The sequence below is a fragment of the Dermacentor silvarum genome, chromosome 6, assembly GCF_013339745.2.
Source record: "Dermacentor silvarum isolate Dsil-2018 chromosome 6, BIME_Dsil_1.4, whole genome shotgun sequence".
Classification (NCBI taxonomy): Eukaryota; Metazoa; Arthropoda; class Arachnida; order Ixodida; family Ixodidae; genus Dermacentor; species Dermacentor silvarum.
Genome location: NC_051159.1, coordinates 60,790,760 through 60,802,986, shown reverse-complemented (window position 1 = coordinate 60,802,986; position 12,227 = coordinate 60,790,760). Strand labels below are relative to the sequence as shown.

The following is a 12,227-nucleotide window of genomic DNA, read 5'->3' as shown; positions in this document are numbered from 1 at the left end:
GCTGAGCTCTAGCAGACTTCAGCCTGTATATTAAACTCTGTTAATAAATATACACAGTAACAGTAGGAAGAAGCACAATGATCCAAACCCTTCTTGAATGACGTCAGCTATTGGCCAATAGCAGCTGCGTATGGGAATCTGCTATATTACAAAATAAAGCAGCCCGAAAAGAGTGAGGAGCAGGCTTTTGTTGAAAAGACAGCGTTCGAGAAAAACATGCCTTTGCGCTTCGATTGCAAGCTCCACGCATCGCACATGACTGCAAACTTGGACGAAATGTTCACAACTGTGTATGCTATCTGCGGACTGTGTTTTTTCACCAAGCCCAAGGGAGGGTTCAGGAGCCCTTTAAAGGAGTACTGACACATTGTTTTCGAACTAGCAGAAACAACCACACACTTCCCGCACTGAGAGGATGACACTTAATGAGTACAAAGGCTGTAAAATGCAAGATATTTTAACTTGATACTAAAGTAGGTCTTAAAATGTCGGACCTCGCGTCATCCGACATTATTGCGATGTGGTGTCACACAGAGAAAACTTTGCTTGACACAGCAATAGGGCTAGACGTGACGACATTGCTCGTAACAAAATTAACAAGTAAAGTGCATGTTTCTTCCACTGAGCTCGCATGCAGCAGCTGCAGCAATTGCAGGAATGGAGTGAGACACTATGCCATGACGTGTCCGATTCTTGGATATCAGAACCAGAAATGGTTCATGCTTCGAAGCTTGCCAGTATTTTTTTGTAAAGTTTACAGCTCATGAACCTCCATTTAATGCAAAAACGATAACAGGTAAGACATGACATGTCTGCACTCTTTTGACAGAGACGACGTACAACTTGGAATGGGTGAACACAGAAGTGATCACCTTCACGAAGTCAGCAATTGCCTTCTACTGACAGCCACCAGCGTAGACTGACCTTTTCTTGCAAACGACGAGAGGTAAGGGCAATCCATCATGTCCACTCACCTGAGGTACTACCGGCACCACTGTCTTGGCAGGAAGCACCACAAGTTGCCCTTCGTCGTGAGGCAGCCGCACTGTCTGAGGCATCCCTGTCTGTCGCAAAGTGAAGTTTAATGTATGCGTCACTGATGCTGGGAAGGACATGGCACTGGTGGAGACTGGTGCTAGGGGTGGAGATGGCGTTTTCACAACCTGCATAAGAAATAAAATGAAAATATGAATGCTCTGGCTGTTTTCACCACTTTACTGGAATTAAACATAATAAGGTCTCTGACAAAGCTCTACAACACTCAAGGGAAAAAATATTACTGTGCACAAACGAAGAATTTGATCTGGCGGTATACTCTCAACTAAATTAAAATTATGTACATTCACAACAATTGCAACCAAATTGGAAAGATCAACCACAATGACGAAGTGGCCAGCAAATCAGTAATGCAGCACAAATGTAGCCACCTTGTGGGCCAAGAGACATGGCGAAATTGCCAACGTACAAATACCCCCCCCCCCCCCCCCCCCGCTCCCTCCCATCTTTTACCCAACAAAGCCTAATCTATTAACAGCAAGTGTGCGCCGTGGAAAGGCTGCTTACAGCAAGGCACTGCATAGGTCTTTCACTGAATTGCAAGTATTAGATATACAACTTGAATTATTGGAGCATTCAATTCGATTTGCTTATTTGAGTATTAACACACACTCCTTTTAATTTTAGAAATACCAAGTTGAAGCACAAAAGTAAATTAAGTAGACTAACCTGTGGTGGTGTAGTCCTTTCATTCATAATTTTTTCAATGCAGGGTTTTTCATCTGCTATTCCTGAAAACAGGAGGCAACAAAAATTAATAAAATGAAACAAATTCTATGCTTCATTAGGTTTTGCACAGCACATTATCTCCACAGAGAAGGGAAATATTATAAGTTACAAAGATGTGTTCATTTAATGCACTCTGGAGTACTTAATTGTGCATGGTGCTAAGGCAGTGTTAACTATACCAGTAATCTGTTAATTTAAAAGGCTGAGACTCATAATTCAAAAGCAGCTATATATGGAACGCAAAGCTTAACAAGAAAAGGGAGAAATTCACCCTGTTGCAATAACCACTTGCCATAAAACCAGCACAGCACAGGAAAAGAACGTGCTCTTAGATAACAGAACACATTCCAAAGTCAAGATCACATTAAAAAGCATTCCACTCACTGAGTATATGGTCTTCTATCTTTACATCCATCCCCATGTTAATGTGGTCAAAGAAGTGTGTCTCGTCAGAAACTTTCTTGGCAAGTTCGTTGTCTGCACCTTCCGGAGGCAGGTTGGAATAGTTGTGGTCGCCCGCGGGTGTGCTGCGATGGTGCAGATCGCCACAGCCCGAGATGGCCATGTCAATGCCCCCTTCAGAGCCACTGGGGCTAGAACCGTCTTCTCTGGCCTCGCACTCGGGAGTCGGTAGAGTCCCTACCGTCTCCACAACGACGGCAACGTCCAGGGGCTCCTCCTGTTGGGCAATGCCGTGGTCTTCGGTGCCATCCTCCTCACCTTCTTCGCCAACCACCACGAGGGCAACTCGCGACTGTTCCACTGAGGCGTCTTCGTCCTCGGATGCTGCCAGGGCTGCCACATCGGGAGAGCCATCACCCAAGCTGAGTAAGACTTCCGAGGACACGCAGCCATCGGGGCTCGTGATGGTCGAGGAAGGGTAGTCGAGGGACACAAACACGCTGGTAGCCAACTGCTCAGCTTCATACGACGTCAGAGTTGACGAGGGTCCCACATGGAATGTGCTGCCTCCAAACGAGCTGCTTCCACTTTCCCCTGCACGGTGCAGCAGAGACGGTGTTGAGGATGACGTGCCCCCGTCTCCTTCATCCCCCGATGACGATGAATTCTTGGGAGGGCTCGCAGGTGTTGGGCCTCGACCCCCTCCCACCGTGTGGGGACTCCCGCCTGGCAAACCTCCACCGCTGTTGCCCGCGTTGTTATTCCCACCGGCACCTGGCCGCACGGCGAATGTGCGCACTGTGTTGTTCCCTGGAGCAGCACCCCTGAACATCTGCGCCTGCGCACGTGCGGCGAACTGGTTATCTGCAAAGGAGCCAGGCACTCCAGGCCGTGGGCCCTGCACAATGCGTCGAACTAGCATGCCTTGTTGAGGTACATATTGGCTTTGCTGAAGCATCATGTGCTGTTGCTGCTGTTGTTGTTGCTGCTGCTGCTGCTGCTGCTGCTGCTGCTGCTGTTGCTGCTGTTGTTGCTGCTGTTGTTGCTGCTGTTGTTGCTGCTGCTGCTGCTGTTGTTGCTGTATCTGCTGCTGTTGCTGTATCTGCTGCTGCTGTTGTTGCCGTAGCTGCTGTATGTACTGCATCCGGGGCTGCTGCTGAAGCTGCTGTTGCTGCATTGCAGTGTTTCGTGTAAAGCTTGCCGACGAGGTAGGCAGGCCCATCATACCTTGGCTCACACGTACCATCTGCGCACGAACCTGCATTGATGAACTGCCATCGCTGCTCTCTGAAGCAAAGGTATCAGTCAGTGTCATCGTTTGTCCCTGATTAGAGAATGACGATGAGACTGGGCTCCCAACAGGTGATGCCACCACACCTTGGTAAACGGATGTGGCCACATACTGTGGGCTTTCGGACGCTCGTGGTGTTGTGTCCGGAGCACTGGACATAGGCTGAGCTCCAGTCATCCCACCAAAACTGTCGACACTTCCACGAGATGAATTAGAGTTGCTGGCTGGGCTGCCGACAGAGCCAGCTCGGAGGTACTGCAGGATGCTCTCCTGCTTGGACAGTGGTGGCGTCTGTCCACTGTTGTCCTGTGAGACACAGCCTCTTCCCGGCGACGGTTCACCGATGGAAGGACGCCCTTCATCTGTTCGGGGGCTCGGGGACTCAGAGGGCGTCTTGGAAACTCGCGACAGCAAGTCAGACAGGCTTTCGACGGAGCGTTCACCGTCACCTCTCCCATCATCTGGTCCAGGTGGTGGCACTGCTGGGGAGCGCTGAGGCAGGCTGGAGGAGCTTGACGGTGTCCCAGGCGAGAAATGGCGCTCCATGGGTGACGATCGTGGGTCTGGAGACTGAAGTGCTGGCTGTGAGCTGGGACGCGAGAGTGACGGTGGCGTGCGTGATGGGTCTGGACTCCCGCTGCTTTCAGGCTGCATGCTGCCATGGCTTGGTGAAATGGCCGGTGAAGGTGGTGGCTTTCGGAGGTGGTCTGGGTATGGAGGTGGAGGCCTCATCATGGGATGAACGCCTCCAGTACGCTGCAGGTAAGGATGGCCTGGCGGATGCTGGCTGACTGGATCCCCACCTACAACAAGATCGAAGCACGCGTGATCCACCTTACCAATATGCCATGCGTCTGCTGATGAGTTTAATGCTTATTAAAAAGCTAGTTAAAAATTTGTCAGCAGAAGCTAGGCACAGCTGAACTTCAAGCAATCCCCTAACTTTCCCTCGTCAATATTACACAGAACTTCTTCTTTCTGGGGTTTTACATGCCAAAACCAGTTCTGATTATGAGGCACGCCATAGTGGAGGGCTCTGGATTAATTTTGACCGCCTGAGCTTCTTTAACGCGCACTACAACTAATTACACGACGGCAAGAAAAAAGATGGAAGGAGAAATGATGAAGAAAAATTGCATCCCCATGCATACTGCATAAACAAGAATGAGTTGAGCTATTGTGCATGAACTGACCGCCCTCCATAGTAAATAACAGAGCCTTGGCACATCACTGACAAAATTCAGAAACTGACCACACAATTCAAAGCATGGCTCCGTACCTTGGCGGCTGAGGTAGCGAGGTATCGGCGGGTTTCCTGGAAAACGTGGATGCAGCACAACATGCTGGCCCTCGTGCTGTTGGAAGGGAGGCCTGGCTCCCATGTGGGGGACCATGCGCACACCATGACCGACCGGAGGGCCTGTGGAACCGTCCTCTCGCTTTATCAGCATCTGCTGCTGTTGCTGCATTTGTTGTTGATGCTGTTGTATTTGTTGTTCCTGCTGTTGCATCTGCTGCTGCTGTTGTTGCTGCTGTTGTTGCTGCTGCTGCTGCTGTTGCTGCTGGTGCTGCTGCTGCTGTTGCATTTGTTGCTGCATCTGCTGCTGCATCTGTTGTTGCTGTTGCTGTTGTATTTGTTGCTGCTGCTGCTGCTGCTGTTGCATTTGTTGCTGCTGCTGCTGCTGCTGCTGTTGTTGTAACTGCTGCTGTTGTTGGAGCTGCTGCTGTTGTTGTTGCTGTTGTAGCTGCTGCTGTTGCAGGTGCCGCTGCTGCTGCATGTGTTGTTGCTGGTGGTGCTGCTGCGACTGCTGGTGCTGTTGGAAGTCTTCAAGATCTCCTGCGCAGTAAAACAACACACAAGCTGTAGACTATGTTGCAGAGTCATTGTGGTGCTGCCATCATGGCCTGTCAATATAGAAAAAGAGACTGACTGTAACAATTTAATGCACGCTATTATGGTTGCTTCATTCTTAAAAATTGCTGCATAGACATGTTTATTAATTACTGAGCATGTTAGATCCATGTTGATGCACACAAAATTGAGACAATACTAATGTTACAGGCCAAGATGGCAGCACATGCCATGCAACTCTAGAATGCCATATAGACCTGTACAATAGCAGCACATGCCTTTCCAATATGAGGGTTGTTTGATAAGTATGGCAAAAATACAAGAGATGGCGTTAAAATTCTGTTTTTTTCTAGGTGGCGTGCGAGAAGCACCCTTCATATGACGGCAGAACTTGTTTACGCTGGTACTGACAGTTGGTAAGCTTCTGACAGTCATTGGCACTGAGACATGTGGTGATTCTCGCCAAAATGAAAAAAAGTGAATTTCGAGCAGTGATCAAACATTTTTGTTTAAAACACTGGATGGCTGCACAAATTAAAGCTGAGTTGAGCGAAGTTCATGGAGACTCTGCACCATCACCGAAGACCATTTACTACTGGATAAATGAATTAAAATGTGGCCGAACTTCAACGCAAGGTGAAGCACGTCCTGGACGTCCAGTGGAGGTCACCACTCCAGAAATGGTATAGAAAATTCATGGAATTGGCACGGAAGACCACCAAGTGAAGGTACGTGACATAGCTGAAATTGTAGGCATCTCGGCAGAGAGAGTTCACAATATTCATGAGAAATTGCAGATGAAGAAGGTCTGTTCCCGTTGGGTGCCGCGACATCTAATGATCTACGACCAAAAGCGCATGAGGGCAGACATCTGGAAACAGTGTTTATCGATGTTTGATCGCAATCAGCAGAACTTTTGGCGTCGATTTGTGACAGTTGACGAGATGTGGATCCATCATTACACTCCAGAGTCTAAACAGCAGTCAAAGCAATGGACTGGGCCTGAGAAAGGTGCTCCAAAAAAGGCAAAGACTGTTTGTTCAGCCAGAAAGGTGATGACGACTGTCTTTTGATTCACAAGGAATAACCTTTGTAGACTACTTACAAAATAGCAAAACAATAACAGGGCCATATTATGCCATACTCCTAGATCAACTGAAAAAGGAATTGCATACTAAAGGACCTGGGTTAGCACAGAAAAAACTCCTCTTTCCCCAAGACAATGCTCCGCACCACAGATAGCTTATTGCAATGGTCAAAATGCACAAGTTAGGCTTCGAGGTTGTGCCTCATCCACCCTATTCTCTGGATTTGACCCCATGCGACGTTTTCCTCTTTCCAAACCTGAAGAATTGGCTGGGTGGAAAGAAATTTTCTTCAGATGAAGAGGTTATCTCAGTGGTAAATGACTACTTCAAGGGCCTCGAGCCATCCTTTTATTCTGAGGGGATAAAACAATTGGAGCACCGCTGGAAGAAGTATGTGGAGCTGGAAGGGAACTATGTTGAAAAATAAAATACTGTTTTCTACAAACATGGTATCTTTATTTGCTTTTTACCGCACTTATCAAACAACCCTCATACATTGCGGCGAAAAAAAAGAAAAAAAGAGCCACCACACTCGCCTCTCACCCGTTTCTCTTCCCTTCCCCTTCCCCCATTTCTTGCCACTGATATCAGCGTATACATACCAGTTGATCCCGGATATATCAAATTCCGATTTATCATAGTGTTGCCTATATTGAACCGTATATAACATCCCCTTGAAAATCCCACGTAAGCATTTGGCACTGTACTACGCGTATATTGAACTCCCCCGTTCACTGTCACATTCAATATATCGAACACTGCACAGTGCCCTGCAAGTGCGCTTCTCCTAATGAATTCACAATCATAGCTCGCTTTATCGCAAATATTCATGCTGACAAAACGGTACTGTTCTGACAGATGCTGTCAAACAAGACAATGAAATTGAAGGGCAGCAGTAAAAAATTGAAGGACACTTTGTAAACTCCAAAGTGTGTTCGGCGAAAGCCTGTGCCCATTCGACTGACTACCGCCGCATGCGCATTCTTCTTCTGAAGTTTGGTATTGGGGGAATCCACATTCTTAGGGCGCTTCTCCAAACCGCTTGCCGTGGAATCATAACCGGGCTGCTTGGGAGCCATCCGACTAACTCGACTGCTGCAACGAGATGTCTGACGAAGGAGCGTTGCCGCGCGCACTGCTGTGCCATCACATGATTGCTGAGAGAGTTAAGGGGGAGAGGCCACAGCTGTGGTGGCACAACTGTTGCTATGCACCGCTGTGCCATCACGTGATTGCTGAGAGATTGTGAGGGGGAGAGGCCACAGCTGGCACAGTTCCAGGGCATGGACGGACGGACGGTCGGACGCCGCGAGTGTGAGCCATTAAAGGCTTTCGCCTTAAATGTTACAGCGACATTCTTCGTGAACGTGCAATACACACAAGCGTATGCATACCACGATCATGCACAACGAGCACCGAGGGCCTCAAAGCACAAATGGAAAGGGCGCAATCGCTACATTGATCTCAACGGAGCAACACTAGGTTTGCCACAGGGATAGCACATATTGCTACACATGCAAAGATTAGATGCCACGAACACGCACAGCGAGCACCGCGGCATTGAAACACAAACGGAAAGAGTGCGAATGCGGCGATTCTCCTCTCCCCCTTTAGCCGCCTTCCTCCTCCGGCACTCGCTTCCCTCATGGAGACAAACATAAGCTTGCCGATTTGGCAGACGGGGCATCTACACTAGCGCGTAAAATGAGCAAGGTGCGTCATAAAATATGGATGGCTCATGCAGCAATTAGTTCTTATCTGCGCTATATAATGGGCAGATTTGCTGCAGTAAGCTTCACCACAACACAGATGTGCAATGTGAAGCATACTGATAGCAAAGAGACCGCCATGCAGTGCAGCATACTACCTGCGACTCGGGTGTTTTGCAGGAAAGTCACTTTCGAATCTAACGGCATCTGCACAGCTGATTCAACGTATGATGATCGGCCATTTGAACGGCATATTGCAACGAACACACTGCCGGGCAGGTTCGCACGCAATTCACAGTACAAGTACGCAGATGGTGCCACGGCGCATATAGGCTGGTTTGTTTCCAAGCTGCATACGTTTCTACCTTATCCTGAGTAGAAATGCACAACAAGCACTGAGATTTACGCAAGGCACAACATGGTTTCGCGACCGGGTAGCACAGAGTTTAGGGGCAGTGGTGGAATCAATTTATCAAAGAACATTCTGCAGTGTGAATCACAATTCCGACGTTCGTCTGTAAAATTCCAAAATAAGTAAACTTTCGTGCATTTGATGCTGCCTTGGAGAAAAAAAATCCGTAAATTGCCACTTTTCACGATCTCGGGAGGCTGTTCGTGATGAGCAGAGTTTTCGGATAAGCGTCAAATATGCATATTTTATATTTCCAATTACCAATATATCAAACTATTTCGCGATAGCCTTTGAGTTCTAATATATCCGGGATCGACTGTGCACGCTTAAATAAATGTTTCTTACACCAAATGTATTTTCATGTCACATGCAATTTCATTATACATTATACAGTTGAACTCACTTATAGCGATCCCCAATATTACGATCTATCGTTTATAATGGCCACATTTCAGTGCATTTACGATTTTCTGACCCCGCCTATTGAAACTGCTTCCAGATATAACAAATGCTTATTAAATCGCCGCACTGTTACAGCGAATGCTTCGAACCCGGTCACAGTAAAAAGAGGGAGCACGCGAAGTACCAAAGCACGGAAGCGCGACCAAACTGGGCGCACGGCAGCGTGCTCCCACCTTCAAATAAAACTGCCACAATGATACGACCTTCGAGATGAGCGAGCAATTGCAACAACATGAATTTCAGAATCTGCAAAGGCCACTCACTTTCAAGACACGCCTCTATGGAGTAGGCGTACAGCATAAATAGCATGGCACGGGATGTGCGCCGGTGCGATATCGGATGCCACGACCGTGGCACTCTCGTTTTTGCATGTTTGACTGTGCAGCACCACGTGTATTATGCTTATTTCAATGATTTTGAATGAAGATCTATGTCCTTACACCATGGAAACAACAGCTGCTCAAGCATTCCTGTCAATATTCACACAGCCCGAGTCGGCGCACTGCCACCACGCAATGTTGCAAAGGATCGGCGGTTACTACGCCATTATCAAGAGATCATGGTTCGGCAACGCTTTGTTTATGCGTTGGGAAAGCGCATATTGTAACATAATGTAATTTTACAGCTCTTGTGTTGTTAACGCGCAGTCATAATGCCAAGACTACAATGTCGGAGACCTTCGCAGAATGACGGCAAGCTGCAGCTAGTTTCCGAAGTTTATGCTTCCGGCCAACTAGAATGCTTCGATCTCTTACGCAGAATACGGTCATGCCCCGCTGATAGTAAAATGTACAGTCAAACCTCCTCAATACGTACCCGCTTAATGTGTAATTGCGATTTAAACATAGTCGCGAAGATTCCCCCACCCAGCCCCCATTGAACCCCATGTATTGGCTGACCGCTCAAGCCGTAGTTGCTCATTGCCCACCAAATGATTAGTGTGTACTATTTTTCTTTCTTCCACACGCACAGGTACAAAATTGGCAAAATCTCATGTGCCCTAGACGTTCGACCCTCGAGTTGCGACGCCCTGACGACAGTCGCCCCAGCGATAGTGAACTTTAAACATGGTCACCATGAGGTATTCTGCTCATACAGTTGTTGCTAATTACTGCACACAAGATTTATGACATCATGCTACTTGGAGGAGTTTACTTTGGTGGCGGCCGCCGCATCCTGAAAGCGATTTGCGACAAGGAAAAAGTGCGCCCCCACGCAGGCCTCATCTTCAAAGCAATCTGCAAAGTGCAACTAGTGCTGGTAGCTTCGTATGCACTGTACTTTCGACGTCTAGTTCGCGTTGAAGCGAGAGACAGCACGCTTGCTGCTGCAGCCACGCCTCCTCACTCCAGCGTTTGAGAGTGAGACGTGTTCATGTTTACCAGTGCACGCGTTACACCGTGCTTGTTAATTGAGTTAGTAAGTGGGGCCTCATGGTCAAACTGGTTCGCAGCCTTATCGAGTTCGAAGATGCCGTCGTCGCAGCAAAGCCGCCACGGCGGCAAGTGAAGATGACCGATTTTTTGCTGCCTATCCGCAAATAAAGCCTGTCTGAGTGCGTGTGTTTGAGAGCATCGTGATGTAGTTCTTTTACGGCCAGTAAGCAGCCGCTAAACTGGCATTGACGGTTAATTCATACATTGTTTAGTGCGCACCTAAACGGCGTTCCCAGCTGACTACGTATTAACGAGGTTTGACTGCATCACAAACTCTCAAATAAAAATGGCGGCTGCACTTGCCCTTAGAAAGTACAGGTGATCGAAACCGGGCGCCGTTTGAAACCGCATTTCGTTCCTTAGATGAATGTAACGGAAATGTGTGCTAGACGCAGGAACGCACCAGGAACAAAAATTAGACTGAAAATGTGGTTTTTGGACCTAAGTGCTGCCGAATTATGACTGCTGATGGCAGCTTTCTTGCAATTAATTTTTGAGCGATATTAAGGTGACTCCTTATCCTCCTGACACCCAAACACAGCTATGAGACATAATCGGTCTTCAAGGTGATTTATATTGTCTGCTGTAGTGTCATGAACTTGAAAAACAAACTTTGAAATTTAGATATCACGGTTAGATGCCAAAAGCGGCGTCACCCTGCACGTAAAAAAAATCACATCTCCTCATGTTCGCTATGGTAAAAACTGGATTTCATTCCTTAAACACAGAAATAAAGATGGAACTACGTATAGTACATTGCCATGTTGCTGCCACGTCCGGTATTGTCACGCAATTTTAGTGATTTCGAAGAATGCCTCAAGGTTGTTTTCAGCCATCTGGGACGACACAGAGGTCTAGATCAATTGAGTGTCAAATTCCTCGAAAGTGGATGACAATATGAGTAAACGACTTCTTTACAGTTACACATGCATCATACTTCATACCCAGAAGGAATATTTTGCATAATCACTTCAGAGTGAATTTCAAAAAATTGATGAAGGCAATGTGCAATACTATTGTACAAGGGGTCTTAGGAGGATATACACCACTTTTCGCGGTACTATTGAGTTCGTAATAAACGGGTTCAACTGTAGTATGGTCTGACTGCATGAGCAAAAACAAAATTTGCACATGGAAAGTCCAAAAATTTGATTCCACATAATGCCATACCTTCATGAAGTGGTGAATGTTGTGTCAGTAGTCCTTGCACAATGCTTGACATCATCTGCTGTTGATGCTGCTGCTGATGTTGCTGCTGCTGTTGCTGAGGGCCTTTTTCCATGCCTTCTCGCAATTGGAAACCATCTCCTAAGATGCCGGGCTCATCCTAAGCGAACCAGCGGTAAAAGAAAAGTGCAAAATTGGTTGAAATGACAATCAAGCATATGCAATGAGAAAGACCAAACACCTCTCTGACATCACAAACAGCAACTTGGCCCACTGTAAATGATGAAACGACTACTGAGGCAATGCTGCATGAAAAACTAAACCGGTAAGAAGATTTAAAACTTAAAGGTCATCAGACATCTCAACTCACTCGCCTGTAATTGAAGACCTGTCTTCAAGAGGTCCTGAACCAGTTTTTATTGACGTCAAGAAATACTTTTGACGTTAAAACAGACTATTTACGAAATACTTTGCCACAAAAAGTACTTCAATGCGTTCAGCAGAAGCAGAGTTAATGGCAATAAAAAATGTCACAGTTTCGCCCTAAGGGCGAAGCAATGAATGCGATAGCAACACAGCAATGTCATACGAAGTAAGGTGAGCGGCTTTGGTAGCAATATGAA

At 47.1% G+C, this 12,227-nt stretch overlaps 1 protein-coding gene across 4 annotated transcripts in view; it reads right to left on the bottom strand.

The window, feature by feature from the left end:
• The window catches only part of LOC119455521 (histone-lysine N-methyltransferase 2D-like), a 78,970-nt gene extending 67,193 nt beyond the window's left edge, over positions 1–11,777 (bottom strand). For 3 of the 4 annotated variants that reach the window (XM_049668846.1, XM_037716922.2, XM_049668847.1), the window contains exons 1-5: positions 11,608–11,777; positions 4,758–5,315; positions 2,170–4,281; positions 1,726–1,787; positions 975–1,163 (exon numbers count right to left, since the gene is read on the bottom strand). In XM_049668846.1, the coding sequence (XP_049524803.1) occupies positions 975–1,163; positions 1,726–1,787; positions 2,170–4,281; positions 4,758–5,315; positions 11,608–11,719 (3,033 nt within the window). In that variant the 5' untranslated portion in view covers positions 11,720–11,777. The remainder of the gene's footprint in view (positions 1–974; positions 1,164–1,725; positions 1,788–2,169; positions 4,282–4,757; positions 5,316–11,607) is intronic. The other variant, XM_037716923.2, reaches the window with a different exon arrangement.
• Positions 11,778–12,227: the final 450 nt, after the last annotated feature.